Raw genomic sequence first — 20,298 nt, 5'->3', positions numbered from 1 at the left:
ATGAACTAACGAGGAGCTCAGGCATATACGTATGTATTTATATATGTATTTATATATATATATATATGTATTTATGTATGTATGTATGTGATTCATTTTCCTTGAAGCGCACCCTAAGAACGAATGGTCCAAAGACATGTGTTCTAAAGAAGAAGAAGAAGAAGAAGATGAATAAGAATAAGACGATAATAGATCGTATTATCAAACTGTGTACAACCGAAAAATACATATAGGTGTAAAAAATAATCAAATGAGCGGTAGTAAAACACCCTCTATTACGTTATACGGTGTGCACGTGTATAAACGTTCAATTACGTTTCGTCCTCCAAACGTTTTTCTCGAAGTAAAAGGAAACTATCCCAAGCAGCTAATTCTAAGATAATGTAATATCCTTTTTTGTTTATATAGCTTCTATTTATATTAGGTATGCACGTACGTGTGATAACTAAACAGATACAGATTTTTGCAAGTGCTACGTCTGTTGTTATAGACATAGCGATGCATTAAAGATCAGGAGGCTGGATGAAATTGTACGAAATAATAAAATAAACAATAAATTGCATTTAAAAAAAAACAACCCTTCTCTTTAAACGATTGTATCTGTTCAGTAAACACTATTCACCGATCAAATTCCGTTTAGGCCTTCCTCTTGATAAAAAATATTCATATAATTTCAGATTCTATTCTGACTTGATTTACAAGAAGAACACCTAAACGATCGTTTTTCTTTGTTTCAATTACAGAAACAATAGCAAAATCTTCACATTCATTCATGAATATATTTCAATATTCTCTCTTATTCACTCTCATCCATAATTATCTTTTATTATCCTCTACGTAATTATTTGTTATCTTTACGCAATAGTAACGAATATTCTTAATAATTCATGCTCGATTAATTTCTTTAAGGAACAAAATAAGTCCCATTACGGTTGCACGTGCTTAAAATTTTCTTGAATTATACATATACGTACATATTATTATGTAGTTCATTGCACGCAAGATTATAATAAAATTTGTTTCATTCCATATATTCCTTCTTAACTTTGCCGATTATATTAATATCGCTAATATATAGGTGTGTGTGTGTGTCTCTGTGTGTTATATATGAATATCGCTTTTTAATAATAGTTTTTTCTCACTTTTCGTAGAACGCGCACAGCAGCCTCCTGTTCTCTAATGTATAACTATATTTAATGATTTAATCGTAAAATTATCAAGTAAAATTTGTAAAATACAATACGTGCTAAATCCTATCATAGAATTCTTAATCTTTCTTTATAAATAATTATAGTAGTAGTCTTCACACCATTTGTTAATTTATAATAATCAGATACCATTTCTTCTTTTTTTTCTTCTAATTAATTTAAATATTACAATTTGTGCCCTTTGCACTAATTCATTTTATATAGTATTTTGCTTGACTATATTATATGATACACGTAATATATATATAATCTAAAGAACTTACGGTATTTACATATGTACACGTAACAACGGCGCGAATTTGTCAATAATTTTTTTTTCTTATTCTTTTTGTTTTTAATAAGATTAACGTTCGTTCAACGAGGAATGCATTGATCGTAAAAAGATGCACCTGATTAGAAGAAATGAGTTCGAAAACGAACGGGAAAAGGTTAAAATTCTAATCAGATCCGTCTCCTTCACGAATGTTCTACAATACACTCAACGTTGAACAAAGTTATGGTCGCTTGCTTTTTATATTAATTCAAAATCGAACTGAAACTAATTACAAAAAGCTTATAATCCTTAAAAAATAGGCTCCATTGTTAACGATTCGGACATTTTCCAAACTTTACACTTGACCAACCTCAGATTTAGTTTCTACGACTTCTTTTATGTTTCAGATCCAAAGTGCAAAGGCTTTTGTTGTTTTTCTTTGTTGACACGACTACTTGCTGAAGAGAACCAAGAGGAAGACGATCCTAACTTCTATTTTACACATTCTTATATACTGTAGACATTAACATATGCGTATAAAACAACACTAGATAGTATTATATCTCATTACATTATGTAAATACTTCCATCAATTCATTTTCAAGTATCTTGATGTATGATATAACTACGTTTTTTAACCCGTAACTACAATTTTAAGAATTGTAAAATACGAATTTTATCGTGCAATCGACCCTTATTTTGATACGATTCGTATAACGAATTCGTTCGTTCTTCAAGAACAGGCACACCAATGTTCATTTATTATCTACTTTCTACGCGCTTAACGAAGCAGATCCATAACGATAAACAATAATACAAATAAATCTCAAATTTTCTGCGTATTGTACATTTCTTGTTTTGATCATTACTGCAATTTTTGATCTTGTCGCTATATGTATATTCCCTACGTCACGTGATTCTATTATATTTCAAATGAATACGTTTAAATAGAATATCTTATCCTATTATAAAAAATTATAGCGATCGATCTGCTTCGTTTAGCGAGTTATCAAAGGTAGAAAACAAATGAACAATTTAATATGGGTCTGTTACTTCTTCGAAGTTTCAGGAACAAGAACCTCAAGATAAGGATTGATTAGTGCGATGGTACCTACGGGCTAAAATATATCAATAGGATATCAGAAACCTGTCTTTCTCAAGAACCTTCTTTCTAAGCAAGAGTCGAGATCACTTTAAGAAGGAGAACTAAAACGTACATCCTGCATAAAGGATTTATACTTAAAAAACGTTTTAGGGTTGGCCAAGATTTCACTCATGCTACGAATCCAAATCGTCCTCCCTCTGGCTACTGAAATAAGACACCAAACCACCAAACTCCCCAGTACCTTCGTCGTCGTACTGTTTATTTGCAACAGTAGCCGGGTCATTAGGATGCGTTTGCGATTGTTGTTGTGGCTGCGGTGGTTGAGACTGTGGAGGTTGCGGTTGCGGAGGTGCTTGAATCTGCGGCTGATTGTCCGCGGGAGACGAGAAATGTTCCGTAGGATAGGGCGAACCTTGATAAGCTGCTGCATCGTCCGCCGTAGACATAGGCGGAGGAGGAGGATAAGCACCGTAGTGATAATTGGGTGGTGGAGGTGGATGATACGGCGAGAAATTTCCTGGCGGTCTATTTGGAGGTGGAGAAGGTTGTTGCAACGCGTGGTTAGCCGGCGAGGCATTCGTAAATGGTGGCATCTGATGCCTCGGTCCCATAGGATTATCGGTAAACCTGGAGATCGGTGGACCACCTCTTACATAAGAAGGTGGAGGTGGCGTTGGTCCACCTTTAGCCAATGGACTACCGGCTGCAGGTGGTATCATGGGTGGAGGACCCGGTGCCAAAGGAGAACTGCGATCTCGACTACTTATGGATATAGGACCACCACCTGATGGAGAGGGATCCATAGGATGATGAGGCGTATGATACATTTGCGGTCCTGGAACTCTCATTCTCATGGGTGGTGTGCCAGACCTTACAGCCGCAAAATGAGGTGGCATGGAAGTTTGCCCTGGCTGTCTATATGGCGAAGGTATCCTACCGCGTGGCTGCATCTCATAACCGGTTCGTGGACCTGTCATCATTTGTCCAGTTGCATTGGGAGCACCGAAATATTTATGACCCATTGCAGCCGCCGCTGCTGTGAATGACTGCGGATTATTAGACGACACCGGTTGTGACTGCAGCATCCTCGTGATCACGGAAGACTGTTGACCGGGCGGAAGAGACGAATAGACAGACTGCGCGTTCGGTTGCGTTGAAGGTGGCAACTGCGTGGGTACGCCGCTCGCTGGTGGTGTGGACGGTGCCGAGCCGGAAGTACTGCTACCTGGAGTGGGAAGTACGTTTGGGATATCGCTCGACTTAACTTCTGGATTCGAATCCGTGCCCATGCCGAGCAAACCAGCTTCAGCCGCGGCTTTTGCTGCTGCTTCCGCGGCCCTGGCAGCTTCGAGAGCAAGAGTTTTCTTACCCTTGCCACGACCTCTCCTTTTTGGCTTCATCGGGGTTCCGTCGGGATTGAAGAGCTGCCCATCTGGTCCTGTCATCATTGGAATATGCCCTTCGGGTGTCCTGTCGGCCTCAGGTGTGATGACTGTGGGTAAGTTAGGGTTTATATTAGGTGATACGTTACTCGATACATCCAATCCAATCAAGTTACTGCTGTTGGCTGCCATAACACCTGGACTCGTATTTGCCAATCCAGGAGATCCCAAAGTCGGAGCTCCACCTCTTCTCATCTGTTCGGCAATTATTTCAGCTTTGCTACGACGACCTCGTTTCTTTTTTTTAGGTACTTCTCCATCGGTTCCTTCGGGAGCGTTTGGATCTCTCTGTCTTTCTGCAGCCAAAATTTCTAATGCTTTTAACCGTGCTTTCTCTAATTTTTTAGCTTCTCGTTCTTCTTTCTTCTTTTTCTTCGCTATTTCAATAGCCGCTAACTCCAATTGCCGTCTACCGTATTCTTCATCTTCCATCATTATCTGCTCTAATTGTTCGTCGTCCAAATCAGCCAATTCTCCGGGTCCAAGACCTCCCAATGAACCTTCTGGTACATCTCCGGTGAAGGAACTAGCTACTGATATTGTTGTACCCGTCAATCCAACATTATCCGGAAGACCATCATCGATTTTCGACGTTAATTCTCCCATTGGATTATCCATTGTATGAGATAAAACATCTTTATCATCTATGTGCTGACCATCTGTCGATCTTATTACCGAACCCATTAATAGTTTCTCTCTTCGTGCTTTGTTCTTGCTTCCAGGTTTTGGTCCAGGCTTTTTCCTCGGTTTTGGAACTCCATCAACCAAAGTTTTGCGATTTGCTGCAGGACTTTTACTTTTTCTTGGTTTTTTACTTTTTGGCGATTTATTTTTCAATTTGGTTACGTCTTTTTTAGGAGTGTAGATATCTGTTGAACACAAATACACATTTAGAGGTATTAGTATAATATTAATTTAAATATCTTAAAACAATAAAAAATATATATATATATAAATAGATAAATAAAAACAATTTACCTGAATCAGAATCTTTTTCTGCATCTTCATTTACGTCATCTATTTCATTGACAACAAATTCGTCTTCGCTTTCTACAGTTTTCCTAATAGCTTTTTTTAATTCCTGTAGAAAGGAATAAAATAGTACTATTCATATATAAGCATTCTTAATTATTTATTGATTAATTAAAACATTACAGAGAAGAATCTCAAAAGTTAAATACGATTCATTATAAATATCATTAATAAAACGAATACCTCTTCGCTATCTGTTGCTGTTGCTTCCTGATAATTGATCTTACGTCCTCGTCTACGACTACGTCTATCTAATATCTCTTCTTCCTCTTGTTTATAATTATCGTCTGGCAAACCACCGTATATAATCTATAAATAGAAAAGCAAAAAATAAGCCAAATAAAACAAAAACAATCTATGAAATAAAACAATATGCAAATAAAGTTACCTTTCGTCTAATAGTTGGAGCTTTTTTCTGTTTGGGTGCACTTTCCTATAAAATATTTATATTATTATTACACTATACTATACTTACTAGGTTTTTTATTTATTTGTATACTATAATATATTATAAGATAAGTATATCCTAACTGGATACTAAGTACTAATAGATTATTAGACTATACAAATTTATGAGTGTATCTATTTACTTTTTTCTTTTTTTGAGCTGTAATTTCATCAATTTGTGGAAGAACCAATGTGTCCGTATTTGCAACGGTATTTTCTATCAGCTCTGTTTTCACAGCATCAGTATTGTGCGTATTTTCGGTATTTTCAATATTTTGAAGATCGGCAATATTCTCTACGTTTTCAACCTTAGTAGATACCGCTTCTTCACCTTCTTGGAGAACGGTATTTATATTTTCTGACGTATAATTATCATTGCTTCTTGGCTCTTCTTCCTCTTCGTTATCACTTTGGTTATCTGACTCTATTATACGTTTTCTCTTTTTTTTCTTTTTACTTTTTATTTTAGAAGTTGTCCTATATCTTGAAGTTGGTATAGTTCTACTCCTAAAAGCAGTACATAATTTTGATGTAATATTGCTGCAATATAATATATTATATTCTTTTATATTATATGTACAATATTACATTAAAAAAAAGCTTACTTCTTTTTTCTTTGTCTCCAAGAATTATCACTATCTTCGCTATCCGAATTTTCCCATACAGATCGAGATTTTTTCCTTTTTGGTCGATCACTCTCATCACTATCATCATTAACTATAATAACATGAATCATGTAAATGATTACATTCTGTATTTAAAAAGAAGTATTTTATAGAAAATAATACAATGTATTATATAGAGTAGGAGTCCAAGAATATAAAAAATGGAAATCGTTACAGAATGCTATTGAACACACGTTAACATGTGTATGCGATCATTTTTGTATAAAATACGGAAATCTTTAAAATCGTAACTTCAATTGTATCTTTCTTTAAAACACACCAAACCGATGGAACGCGAAAAACTCAACTAACTTGTGTTTAAACATAAATAAATCTCAACAAATCACAGCAATAAATATTGTACGAATGTAACCTAAATGCACACTTTCCCCTTTAGGAAAACACAAACAAACTATTTAAAATCAAAGATTAACGGACTAGTTTTAAAAGAAATAGTTATGATTTTTCTGGAATTAGTTTTCCTTACTACTTCTGTTGATCATCAGTACAAAACATACGAATTGGACGGTAAGATGTTATTTTTTTGGAAGAAATATTCCAAAAAGACATAAAGAAAACCTTACAGTATAATATATTATATTAATACAAACTTACTAAAGTCTGGATCATAAGTAGTCGTTATTCTGGCTCTGGTAGATCTTCTAACAGGACGCGAATCTCCCCTTCTACCACGACGCCTAGAATCAGTAAAACTACTTTCATCTGATGATGTCATATGATCGTCGAAATCTTCTTCGTCATCCGAACTAGTTCCTTTGAAATCTTCGTCGCTTTCTGGATCATCCTCACTACTTATATCCAAGCTATTCAATTTACGATGTTTCCTTCGTGCTAATAATCGTTTATTAACTCTTTTCCTTTCTTCTTCCTCTTCATCGGCTTCTTCCTTTTCTACTTTATATTCCTCGTCACTTTCTCTTTCAGATTTTTGTTCAAGATCGTTTTTATCATCATTTACGTCCTTCGTTTGTAATGCTTCAACTTGTTGATGAAGCTTTTTATAAAAGAAATAAAGTCAGAGTTAAAGGATTCAATTCACATATCTTATACATTAGATAAAATATTTGTCTGTTTTAATTTACTAACCTGTGCTTCTTCTTTTTCGGCATTAACTATTGTCGCAATGTCTTTACCTCTTCCTTGATTACCAGCACCTTGGACAGCTTCTACTTCATCTTGAATTGCAGCATTAATCATATCATCATATTCGTTGAATTTGTAAGTATTTGCGCAACGTCTTACTCGTAATTGATACACCGGTTCACTTTCTTCGCTGCTTGATGTTTCCGAACTTGAAGCAGATGATGATTGTTCAGATGAAGACTCTTTAAATAGAATAGAAATAAAGAATAAAATTAATATAATGTATTGTAAATGTTTCATAAATACAAAAATATCTTACTAAATTCACCATTTTCAGATTCTTGGCTTGACTCTTTTAAATCCTTTTGAAGGCGTTGTGTCTCATTCTTTTGTAAAACATTATCTAAACTTATACCAACATAGGCCAACCTTTTTTTTCGTAATACTTCATTTTCATGACGTTTCGACAATTGATCATATGTTTTTAAACTTTCACGTAATTTAGATACCAATATATTCTGTTAATTAATATGACAAAATTAATATTATTTTATAGAATTATTTCTAGGTAAATGTCATATTAAAAATATCTTACATGTTGACATGGTGGACAAAACCAATCACCTTCTGGGATTAACATGAGTGCAGGCCTCAAACAAGAGCAATGCCATCCTTTATCACAAGAATCACATAAAAGAATCCATTCGGGATGATCAGCCTTGCCACATTTTTGACAAGCATATTCATCATCTGCTTCTTCAACATCACTTTGAGCTACGAAAACATAAATATTTACATAATTTATAATTAAAAGTATTTCATCTCGATTTTAAAAATTGCAAGATCATTTTTTAGATTCTATTTCCTATTTACAAAAATTTAAACTATATTTTTATTTTAACTAATACCTTTCTGAGCAGTTCTAGCCCTTCTTAATGGTTCAGATTCTTGATCCTTCTCAAGGTCACTTTCGGGTGAAAATTCGTGATCACTTTTGAAAAGTAAAGATCCTTCAGTTTCTATTTCTTCCTCCTCCTCTTCATCTTCATTCTCAACATCATTGTCAGTACTAGAACCAGATGAACTTTGCCATGGATTAGCCTCGTTAAATTTTGCAAGCATTTTCTTCTTTTTTCGCTTTTTTCGTTTTCGATTAGATTTTATATCCTTATCGATTTCCTTCATCGTAACTTCTTCTTCACTTTCGTTCTGTAAAATACGTATATAGTTTACAATAATGACAAAATAAGTAATTGAGTGAACGCTTTTTCATTATTTATATCTATTTTATTATTAAACATACTTTTTGTTTCCTTCGCTTTTTCTTATCTGTAGTATCCTTTTTCTCTTTCACATCAGTTAGTGTTTCTTCCTCAATTCTTCTCCTATCTGCTGCCTCTTTAATCTTCAATTGGGCAATTCTTCTTGATTGCCTAACAGGTGTTTCACCTTGTAATGCACCTTCTTGTTGTTCAGGTGCAATATCCCTTCCTATTTCTAAACCTAATACCATTTTTCCTGTAAGTAATTAAGTAAAATGTTAATATAAATATTTATTTTTCCTTAATTAATTAATTATATTATATTAATAATTGTTTTAATTTTATTTACATACTTATGATTATATTTTCAAATAGTAGTTTTCTATACAAATATTATTTTTATATTTTTAATATTACTTATCTTGTTAAAAAATAATATATAATTTAAACACGTTATAGTTAATATAATTTAAAAGATTATTTTAAATTGAGAGTATTCATGAACTTACTTTTCTTTCTCTTTTTCTGAGATGAAGATGGTGTTGTCTCTAATGAAGAAGCATTGGTAGGTGTTCCCTCAAGATGTATGTTAGGAGATTCCTCAGTTGTTTGGTTTACATTGACTCCTCCCGAATGCTTTGGACGTGAACGTCCACCGCCTCTGCAACGTCGTCTCCTTCCTCTTGGACGTCCCCTATTTTTACGTCCCATTGGAATAGAACGCGTAATCCTAACATCATCATCATTGCAATCTTTATTATCTTCTGCTATTTTACATTTCACAGCCTCATCCTCTGAACTTATTGTTACAATGCGACTCTCTTCGACGGATTTACGCAATTGTTTATCTGGTATACGTTTCGCGCGTAATTTTATTCTTTTACCACCCATCATTTCTTCTTCCTCCTCTTGTTTTTCTCCTAAATCTTCGACATTCGAATCTTGTGCACTATTACGTCGTTTACGTGAAACTTTTGGAATTTCTGTATCATCCATTTTCCAACCTTCGTATACTAGTTCAGAAACTGATCTAACACGAATAGCTATTTTTGCATTACTATTATCTTCACCAATGTTTATATTTAAACCTTTTAATGTATCATCTTCGGTACACGCTAGTGGATCAGGCTCTTCTGATGGTGCATCAAACACATCTTCATGATCACCTCCCATAGAATCATCTGATGATACTGTAACTGGTTTTACTTCAACATTTTTAATTTCTGAAAGATCCTTTTTATTCTTTACGTCTAAATTATCTTTTGGTAAAGAGTCCTTTTTAAACTTATCTTCAGCTTCAATATTGCTCACAGCTGCATTGTATGCATCTATGATAGGTGGTATTATTAATGATTCATTTACTTTATTCAGTATGTTGCTTTCAAGTTTTAATTCCTTCTTTTCTATTACCGTTTCCATTTTTGTTTCCGATTGTGAATTATATTTTATATCGGTAGATAAAGTTTCTACAAAAGGTTTTATATAAGGTGGTTTAGATTTTAAGGGTGGTACATCTTCAACTTCTGAAATATCACTTGTTCTTTTATTGCCTTCTTTCTTAACATCATTTCTTAAAATTCCTAATAGTTCTTCTTTCTTTTCAAATATTGGTTCCTGTACAGTGCAGGCTGTTATGGTATTTTGTATATTGAGTACAGATTTTGTATAAATATTATCCTTATTTGTATTGGAAATATTAATAAAATCAGTCTGTTTACTTTTATCATCACTTATATCGTAGGAGACAGTTGGCTTATTAGCAATGAAATTTGTATGATTAATATTATCAGAAATATTACTGTCTTTTAACTGTACTAATGAATGAGTTTCAAAACTTTGTGATGCTTGTTGTATATCATTGTCTAATTTAATTGTAGAGGTATTTGGTACAGACTGATTACATGTTTCAGCCACAGTAAATTCATTTACAGAATTATCAATGTAGTTACATTCTTTTGTTTCGAATTTTTTTTGTTCACTTTCATTTTCAAGATAGTTAGTTTTTAATCCCTGATATTGTTGCGATTTTAGTAATACTTCTGTAACTTGCATTTCTTTGCTTTTAGTAACGTTATCTTTATCGTTTACTTTTTCTGTAATTTGTTGACCAATAACACTTACAGTATTATCTAATATATTTGTTGGTTGATCATTGATGTCACCTGATCCACTATTTTTTTGAACTTGTATTAAATTAGCAGTATTTTCTGTATTGTCTGTATTTTTGTTACTATCTAACTTTTCAAACACAGAGTTATCTATATCTTGCACTGATTGAATAATAGAAGGCTTACTTTCATTTTGTAATTTTATTATTGTGGTTTCACCTAAGACGCTTTTATTATTCGCAGTATTGTTCATATATTCTTTAACAATTTGATTAGAAGTAATTTGAAACTCTGCTTCAGTTTTTTCATTTACAAATGTTTGTAAGTTAGAATGATCTGATGATGCTGTTAGAATAGTTGTAGTATTATTTACTTTGCTCGAACTATCAAGAGGAGATGTATTATGTAATACTGTATCCTTCCTGTATTCATCTGTATTTGACTCATTGATTGTTTGTTCATTTTTGCTTATGTCACTGCATTTATTATCATCACACTCATAACTTACTTCAATATTTTTATTGTTGGAAATATTAATTACTTCATCTGAATTAACATTACATGTTTCCTTTTTATTTTCTATCTCGTTTTTAGCAAAAACCTTGTCAGTTGCAATTTGTAAGTTTGATTCTAACTCTCCTTTATCGTGTACAAATTGCTGTGACTCGTCAAGTAATATATATTTTTTGTCATCTGTACATTCTCGTTCAATATTTGTGTTTTTTGTTATTTTATTATCATTTACTGTATGTTCTTCTACGGAACAATTAGGAATATCTGTAGATTCATAATCCTCTATCATGTCTGCTTCAAAAACATCGTCACTGCCATCATCATTAGAATCATTACTATCATAATTTGCAACTAAAGATTGCTTATTAACTGAACTCTTTTCAGATTCATTTGAGATTAAACTTATTTCATTTTGTACAACATTTTGTTTTTCAGCATTATTCATATCTTCTTTTAGCTTTATATCTGTATCTTCATAACTACTATTACTTATGGCCGTTTCAGATTTCTCTGTATATGTTTCAGTTATTTGTACATTATCACTTTCTTTACTCTTTATTTTATTATTTGAATCTTTTTGTTCAACAAAAATTTCTGCAGTAATAGGGGAATTACTTTCCTTATTACTTGTCGTAGAAATATCTAGTGCATTTTTCTGATTTTCTGTGATAAGAGGTAAATTATTTGGCATACAAAAATTATCTTCTTTTCTTATATTTTGATCACTCAACAAATTATCATTGCTAACTGTTGATTTATCACTATCGGATGGTATTACTAATTTCTCACCATTAGGTGGAGTTTCTTCTACCTCCTTTGAGGACTCATTAGATTCTGACATTCTATCATCAATTATCATATCTTCATTTGAATCTTGATCTATACAAGAACTTGGATTTTCTGATACATCATCAGCATACTCATTCACACTCTGATCAATACTAGATGAATAATTTTCTTTTAATGATGGCATATTGCTAATTTCTGCAGATTTTATAATAGAAATATTAGATGCTATTGGTGCTAGTACGTTAAATGCACTGTTACTTGTTTTAGCAGAGAATGGATTATCAATTTGTTGGGATACTACTGGTATGTTGCTATTGTCTTGTAAAAATATATTTTTAACGGATCCATCGTTTGAACTACTTATAACAGAAGCAAATGATTCTTTATTATATTCTTGCATACATGCAGAACTACTAACAGTTGCATTATCAACGAGATCAGATTCTGGAATATCCTCAGATGCGTTTGTTTTGATAAAAGAATTAATTAATTGTTTCTCTTTAATTTCTTCTGAATCTCCTGAACCTTCATCTTGCACTCCTAAATCTGACAATGTATCATTTCTTTCACTATTTTTATCATAATTGACTGACATTGAATCAGCATCCGAACTAATTTGTCCTTTCATTTTTTCAGTATCAGTATCCATTGATTGCTCTTCTTGTATATCAAATTCAGATAGATTATCATTTTTATCACTGTGTTTATCATAACTTTCTCTGTTTAAATCTACCTCATCTTTTTTAAGAGCTTGAAACTCATCAGATACATTATCTATTTCTTGCACTCCAGCAGAACTGTGTACTTCTTGGAAATTTGGAGATGAAATTAAATCTGTAGATTCTAACATATTAGCATTATCTTCAACTGCACATTCTTGAACATTTTTAGATTCCATTTGCACATCTTGATCCTGATCTTTATTACATGGTGACATACACGTATTTGTTGTAAGATCAGATTCTGTTTTTTCTATAATCTCATGAGAAGTTTCTTCTTTTTTCAAAGATTTATATTCAGCTTCATTCTCAGAGTAAGTACTAGGTGATTCTACGGTTTCTTGTATATTGTCTGATATATTAAGGTTGGCATCCTTTTCAGCATTTGTTGATTGATAAGATCTATTATCCATAAATCTCGATTGATCATCAGTTGTAATGTTTTCATTGTATTGTGTCACATGCTCGGTCTTCATATCATTATCAATCACTATGTTCTTTTTATGCTGAAGATCTGAACTATTCTTTAATGATTCTGCTGTATTTAATGTTACATTTACATTATTAGTAATAAAAGATTGTGAAACAACGTCTGTGGATTCAGATTTGTTAAATTTTACAGTAGTTTCCTCTGATTCTTGTACAGTATTAGATTGTAAATCATCTATTTGTGTTGTTCTTGATACATCAATAGCATTACTGACACTTCCTTCATTTGAATTCCATGCATGACTTGAACCCTCAAGTTTTTCTCTCTTGTCATTTGTACAATATATATTATGAGAATCAAATGAGCTAGCTTTTAATGAATTATTATTTGTTTGAGTAACATCAAATTCTTCTGATTTATATGACAGCAGTGTATCTTCTGAAGGTTTAGAAGAAGAAACACATTCATATTGTAGTGTATCAGATTTACATTGAATTGATGTAGTGACAATTTGATCCGATTGAGTTTCCAGATCTGTGGATTTTGAAGTATATGAAATGCAATTTGGTCCAAAAAAAAATCTTGGAGGTGATGCAGATTTTGGCTTACACTCGTTATCGATTTTGTGTAAAAATTCTGAATTTTGTGTAACTATGTTACATGAATCTGAAACATTTGTAGAGACTTTTTCACTGCTTAAAGAGTAGGGTACAAGTATAGCGTTTGTACTAGATTCTAAAATTTCTGAAGTATCTGCTTGGCATGAAGATATAGAGGAATCACATTGTATAGTTTCCAATAATTTAGAATTTTCTTTAGATTTTTTAGAATTGCTATCAATTGCATCTGTATCAGTAATGTTAGATTCTATACTATTTTGATCTAGCGTACTAACTTCATTGGAAGAATTTGCATTCATTTTTTCATTTAAATTATCAGTACTAGAAAGACATTCAAAGCCAGCTTTTGACAAAGATAAATCTTCGCTTGTTTGTAAAGTGCTTTCATCTGTATTGCTACAATTCTGATTACTAGTGCCTTCTTTGGGAAAATACTGCTCCTTTTGTGATATGTCTTCTTCATTTGATATGATACTGCTGTCACATTCCGTTTTCTCTGCAGGTTTACCTACATCCCACCTTGATAACCGTTTAATAGAACCACTTGTACTTTTCGGAATTATTTGAACACCCAGAGTTGGTTTAAATTTTGGCTTTTCTTGTGTAGAGCCTACTATTTGGCTTTCATTAACATCGACATTAGATTGGGAATAATTCCTATTAAACCTTACAGGATTTTTACTTGTCTCCATCGAAGCAGTTGAAACTTCCTTTATTAAATTTTCTTCATTTAAGATTTCACTTGAGGATAAACTTGCAGTCGCTGAGTCAGCTTCACTTTTTGACTGACTGCTTTCCTTATTATCGGTTGATGTATCATCACCAGGATTACCTGTGTCACATTCAACTCCAGAACCTTCACCATAGAAAACCATAACAGGTTCTTCTATAGGTTCACCAATTTCAGGATTAACAGCATCACAATCACTACCGGATCCTTCACCTTGAACCATCATTAGTGGTTCTTCAATCGCTTCACCTATATCTTCTCTCCAACTATTATTGATTATTGTTCTTTTATCAAGGGATCCTCTAATAGGTATTACATCTGGTCTTATTCTTTTTAAAATATCAGACTGCGCATCATCCCCTTCTAATGGCCTTTTTAAAGAAGTTGGACCCATTCTTAAAGCAGTTATTTTACTTGGATCAGGAAGCAATGCATAGCTTGGTAATCTATGCTCTTCTTTAGGAGGTAATCTGGGACTGGTGTGATATGCAGCAGCAGACATTTCATAAGCTGTAAATGGCATCTGTCGTTTACTTAAGTCTGCTACCATAGCATGATTACGCATCATCACTGCTCTAGAATCATAGGATAGATTTTGGACATCTGATTTGCTTGATTTTTTAGTGCTTAAATCCATTTCTCTATGTTGAAAATTTTGAGATCTATATCCAGGTGTAGATAAATCCATACTTTTGGTGAATTTTCGACTAGAAAGATTACTTCCCGAAAAATCCACAGGAATACTTTGTTCATTTACACTTTCCCAACCACGAGGTGACGTAGATAAGTCCATGCCTCTATGTCCTCGAAGTATAGCAGGTTTTTCAGGTTGACTTCTTGGACAAAAATCTTGTGGTAACCTATCATCATCTCCATTGATTGTTGAATTAAGTATACCCCCAGATCTTGCCAGATTCTCAGCTATTTTTTCTAGTGATTTTGCTCCACTAGGTTTTTCAAGTTTTTCAGCTTGTATTCTTACAAGATTGGCAGCTAATTGATCTATTGGTTTAACAGACAATTTACTATGTCCAGATGTAATATCTGTAGGTGCAAAAGAAAGGCTATTTTTACCAGATAACTTTTCTAAAGATTTCATTACAGATTCTGTTGTTTCCTCCATAGTATTATGTTTTTTAGATATATTTATTGGGGTACTAATAGGCAATATATGATTTGGGTTCTTTTCTTCCTGTATTTGTTTCAAATCTGCAATATTTACAAGTTTAAGAGGAGAAGTGATCACAGGTGTTTCTATTGATTTCAAAGGTACTAATTCTTCATTAGTAATTTTATTGATATTTGATTTTGTTAAATTTTCAGATTTAACAATTTCCAGAGGCTTAGTATCAGATGTATGAGATACAATAGCTTCTTCTGGTAAGGTTTTCTTTGCAATTATTTTCTCAACTGGTATATGGGCACTTCCATTGGTCACTTTTAAAGTACTTGCAAGTTGTATATTTGATTCTGTAACTTGACCTTGTGCTACCTCTAAGGAATCATCTTCTTCTGTATTTTGTTTGGAACTTTCATCATTAGTTACACCATCTTCTTCATCTTCTTCGTCTTCTTCTTCTTCTTCTTCTTCATCCTCCTCCTCCTCTTCCTCCTCCTCCTCCTCTTCATCATCATCTTCCTCTTCCTCGTCCTCCTCATCTATTTCTTCCTCATCATTTTCAATGTCTGCATTATCTTGATCAGCGATAATACCATTTTTTCCGTGATCATCAACATTTTCAAGTGCATCTTTTTGTTCGTCTTTATCTTCTAAATTACCATTATGAGTGCCATTTTCTAGTATAACTTCATTTTCTTCCAAACTGGGCGATGTAGTTACTTGGCCAGTGTCTATAATAGGTTTCTCAGATATTTCTAAACTATTACTATCTTCATTAATTGGTATCGATTCAGCTTCACCATTTGATAGAGAATTTATTAAATTAGCAACACCTTCCCGATCTCTAATATTAGAAAATATTTATATTAGTTTACAACAACACCAGTTAAAAACATTATATAAATAAAACTTACTTAGCTACTAGTTCCCAATTTTCTTCATCTAAATCCTCCCTGTATACTCTAATATTACATTCCTCATCAAATTGACACCAATAGGCTAATCCAGTTTTATCCTTCCCTAATGGTTCCACACGCAACTCATCGGCTGCAAGTTTATTTACTTCATTTTTAAATTTTTGATTCAAATCAAACTGAGTTTCCAAGAGTACCTAAGATAATGATTGTAACATTAGCATAACTATTCGTATACAAATAAATACCACAAAAGTAACGATATAAGAAGAAAATATTAATGTACCTTAAGTAGACGTAATTTAACAGCGGTACGAGCTTTCTTGTAACCAAAACGTTCAAGTTCCCACCCATCCTGATTAGAATACGTATGACAAAATTTGACCAATGCTCGCTCCCACTTTTCAGGAGAGACTGTCTTACGTGTTTTTCTTAGCAATTTTATATGTAAATCTACTAATTGTTGAGGTACTGAAAGAAAGATAATATCAATATGATAAACTGATACAATTCTAATAACAATATGATGCATGTATAAAAAAAATCAAAGAAAATCCTGAAGATCAAACACAGCAAAATCATAAATACATTAAAAATAAAAAATAATATCTTTATGTAAAAGAAATAAATTTAATGTTACATTTAAAACTACTACTTCATTCAAAGAAATAAAGATATTTAATAAATGTGCAAAATTGCATTTAGAGAAGTGTCTCTCATAAAGCTAACAATAAAAAATAAAGAAAAGAAAAATCAAAGAGTTAAAAGATTTACAATTGAAACGTCAAAATATATCATGCCTATGAGCAGACTGAAATACATCCATAATTCGTAATCACGTGTAACCACGATTGTCAAGAAAGAAGGGAGGTGGCAGCACGGGGCAAAACAACAACACACGACGGAACGATCTCGGTGGGGTTTATCTGTCAAATTGGCAGTCTTTTTTTACACCATCCATGTAAGAGAGAAAGAGAAATTGTTGGCTGGAGTAAAAAAAGAACAACGAAGAACACGAATTGCGTGCTTTCTTCGGAGAGATTCACCCAACGTTACAAATGGAATGAAAGAAAAAAAAAGAGGCAAAAAGAAGAGAGAGAAAGAATGGGCGGAGGGAAAATGAAGAAATAAAGAAAAAAATAGATCCGTAGATTCGCAATATAGTAAAGATTAGCCACAGACCTTGTAGTCCCTGTGGAAAGGGATGAAAACATAGGGAGGTCGCGTGTATTGCGCACGCACATATGTACATACATACGCATATGCGTAGGTATGTACAAATTACATAGAAATACATACGAATAGAAGTATATGGATGTAGTAGAAGCGAGTAGGCAAATGCATGAAAGGTAATTTTCGAACTAGCATCCATCTACGTCCTTACAAAGAGTTTAAGTCGCGCTACTAACATCGGCAAGAAAGAGAATCGTGAAAAAAAAACAAAACTTTTGTGGAGAGTTCGCGCGAGACTTTTCGTCTGGCGGGGGCGGGTCGGTTATTCCCTGCCGCTTCCTCTCCAACCCTCTTTGTCATCCCACTCGTGCAGAGAGCATTCGTTTTGTCTCATTCCCTCCCACCCCCTCTCTCTCTCTCTCTTTCACTCACTCTTGTTCATTCGCTCTCTTACATGAACCATGCGCGAGCGCGCTGGTATATAGCAGAACACATACATACATGTGACAAGCATATACACAAAAAGAGACGTAAAGAGCAGCAGCAGTAGTAGCATAAGTGAGCGCGCGCGCGCGCGTGTGTGTGATGCGCGCGCGCCCATATACGTACGCGTACTACGAACGACGAACGAATGAACGAACGAACGCGGTGGTAAGATATAAGAAATACATATACACACATAAACATTAATTCGACTCACCTTCCTGCGTATTTTCAATCATCTCTTGCAACCTTGCCATGTCTGGATAGACTATGCCACAGGATTTGCCAAAACACTCGAGGAAGGAGCAGATCACGGCAAAATTTGGGTCACTCGCGCAAGAGGCTTCGTTATCGGCCGCCATTTTTCCACAGCTAAAACTCTCTTCGCAGAGGGGCCCGTAGCCGTGCTAGGGCCGATACGCTACTACGCTAGGCGGCCTCACCACTCTCGTATCGCATTTTCGGTTCTTCGCCGTTTTCTTCTTCTTCTATTTCCCTCTCTTTCTCTCGTACGCGTCCTCGCGCGAAATCCTCGAAGAAAGTCAAAGAAAGAGAGGGGGTTGAATAGAGAGAAAGAGGGAGAAAGGGGGGGGAGAGAGAGAGAGAACAACTCACGAGAGAGCCGCCGGTAGACAGAGCGAGAAGCGTCGATGCACACACCGAGAATCTCGCTTCCCGCTTTTTCGTTCCTTCTCTCTCTTGTCTCTTCCCGTCCCTTTCCACCTTTTCGTTTGTTTGTTCGTTCGATCAACACAACATTACACCAACGATAATGTCGACGGCAGCGGCGACAACGACGACAATGCAACGACACAACGCAACGACAACGACAACGACGACGACGACGACAACGACAACGACGTTCGAACAATTCTCTTCTCTTCTCTTCACACTTTACTTTTCACCTTTTCCGCCGTTATTCGCGCCCCACTGATGACGATACAGCACAACACCGGAGAGGCATAGAAGGGACGACACACACGCACAGAATATCCAATTTTATATTTCGTCTTCAACCTTCTTATTCTTTTTCTTCTTTTTTTTAGGGCCTTGTTCAAGACAGGAGAAAAGCAAAGGCGCTTTCAAACGCCTCGTCCGCCTTCTTCCACGCACTTTTCACATATCACAAGTCTCCTTGTACACCGACGCACGCACGTATAGACGACGCACGCAAGACGAACGCACACTGAGATCCGTTGTCGGATTCGCACCCGCTTCAAACTATTCTTTCTTTCTCTCTTTCTCTTTCTCTCACCTCCTGTATTTACGTCTCTGTCTAACAGGGAAGAATGCGCACGCAGCATACGATTGTAACGACGTCGCGCACGTAACACACAGCGATTGCTTTCCTCATGTGTTTGGCACCACTCTCTAGCCTCGTTCGCTGCTCTCTCGTGCCTCGCCTTAGAGGAAACACGAAGACGATCGTTAGCGCGCAACTTCTACGACGTGCAGAGATGTGGCGGCGCAAGACAACGGCGGCACAATCGTCAACAATAACAATAACAATAACTATAAACTCGACTTCTTCTTCGACGACGACGACGACGACGACGACAACGATACAACGACGAAGACGACGATGACGGCGTAGACGACGAAGACAACTTTGCTGATGATAAACGCGTTCTCTTTCTTCACAACGAGTCTCATTGGACATCACCGTCTCCGCCTCCACCTCTTCCTCGGCAACTCTCCGGGCCTACGAAACGTTACGAAGGAAAAGGGGTTCTCAATTGGCGACATTTCTTTCTACCGAACTCTAAGCTTATGATCGAACCGTTCGATCGTACGTTCGATCTTTACTCTCATTCCCTCTCATCCTTTATTTTTGATTTTTTAGCATCTATAATATCGATTGAGACGTACTAAATATTGATCGTTACGAACGATCTTTTTCTAATATGTTTTCCTCGAATCAACACAATGATGTTTCGCATTTTCATCTCTACTCTCACATACGAACCAAACGAATTTTCTAGAGCCTCGTACCAACGGTTCTCAACTTATTACATTTAGCTTTCGTTTTTGCCGCGTTTTACTATAGGCAGCACCATCCCCTTGCCCCACTACTTGCTTCTATGTAATACATACGTACATATATATATATATATATATATATATAAATATATATATGTATATATATATATAAATATATATATGTATATATATATATATATA

The 20,298-nt window shown here is 34.6% G+C and overlaps 1 protein-coding gene across 3 annotated transcripts; it reads right to left on the bottom strand.

The window, feature by feature from the left end:
- Positions 1 to 1,533: 1,533 nt before the first annotated feature.
- On the bottom strand, positions 1,534 to 20,196 carry LOC122516898 (titin homolog). Of its 3 annotated transcripts, XM_043635105.1 has the most exons (17): positions 18,335 to 20,196; positions 16,748 to 16,932; positions 16,462 to 16,658; positions 9,028 to 16,391; positions 8,560 to 8,774; positions 8,165 to 8,465; positions 7,852 to 8,030; positions 7,576 to 7,774; positions 7,260 to 7,498; positions 6,768 to 7,167; positions 6,093 to 6,204; positions 5,631 to 5,994; positions 5,429 to 5,473; positions 5,224 to 5,349; positions 4,987 to 5,089; positions 3,936 to 4,877; positions 1,534 to 3,791 (listed from the first exon to the last, which is right to left on the bottom strand). In XM_043635105.1, exons 1-17 carry the CDS (start codon positions 18,477 to 18,479, stop codon positions 2,740 to 2,742), a joined length of 12,168 nt encoding a protein of 4,055 aa, XP_043491040.1. In that variant the 5' UTR covers positions 18,480 to 20,196; the 3' UTR covers positions 1,534 to 2,739. The 3 variants fall into 3 exon arrangements, with proteins under 3 accessions (XP_043491040.1, XP_043491038.1, XP_043491039.1); XM_043635103.1 differs by having other exon boundaries at positions 1,534 to 4,877; XM_043635104.1 differs by having other exon boundaries at positions 1,534 to 4,877; positions 7,585 to 7,774.
- Positions 20,197 to 20,298: the final 102 nt, after the last annotated feature.

This window comes from Polistes fuscatus, unplaced genomic scaffold (genome assembly GCF_010416935.1).
Source record: "Polistes fuscatus isolate 324 unplaced genomic scaffold, CU_Pfus_HIC Scaffold2, whole genome shotgun sequence".
NCBI classification, from domain to species: Eukaryota; Metazoa; Arthropoda; class Insecta; order Hymenoptera; family Vespidae; genus Polistes; species Polistes fuscatus.
Note: the sequence above shows the minus strand (reverse complement) of the source record. Positions and strands in the feature narration are given on the sequence as shown.